The 370-nt window shown below is 47.6% G+C and overlaps 1 protein-coding gene across 1 annotated transcript in view; it reads right to left on the bottom strand.

Moving 5' to 3' along the window:
- Positions 1–321: 321 nt before the first annotated feature.
- The window catches only part of LOC104489861 (prostate stem cell antigen-like), a 3,798-nt gene continuing 3,749 nt past the window's right edge, over positions 322–370 (bottom strand). Inside the window, exon 4 of the mRNA XM_010132071.1 lies at positions 322–368. Within this exon, the coding sequence (XP_010130373.1) occupies positions 322–368 (47 nt within the window). The remainder of the gene's footprint in view (positions 369–370) is intronic.

Below are 370 nucleotides of genomic sequence, written 5' to 3'. Positions count from 1 at the left end.
CAACGACCAACACGGGACATTGGCCAGGCATGCATCACACCCACCTGCAGTTGCTGCCAGGTGCAGAGACACATGACAAAGTGATACACAGGTAACACACTCACACTTGGTTCAGAAATAAGTATATTTGAGGTGTTATGCAGACACATTTTCTTAACTGGTAGCATTACAGCAATACGTTAATAGTAACGAAGAAGCTGTCATACAGCAAAGACCTGCCATCAGCTCCAAGGATTCTGTGTGCCCACCACACCCTGTTGCTTCTGGTCGTAAGAGGGATGCTCCAAGACTTTCTGTGGTCATGGGAGTCCTCCTTTGTCCTCACAATCTGTTGTTCAGGAAGATCCAGAGCACAGTGCCTGCTATTCCT

The sequence above is a fragment of the Buceros rhinoceros genome, unplaced genomic scaffold (genome assembly GCF_000710305.1).
Source record: "Buceros rhinoceros silvestris isolate BGI_N320 unplaced genomic scaffold, ASM71030v1 scaffold3940, whole genome shotgun sequence".
Lineage (NCBI taxonomy): Eukaryota > Metazoa > Chordata > Aves > Bucerotiformes > Bucerotidae > Buceros > Buceros rhinoceros.
Note: the sequence above shows the minus strand (reverse complement) of the source record. Positions and strands in the feature narration are given on the sequence as shown.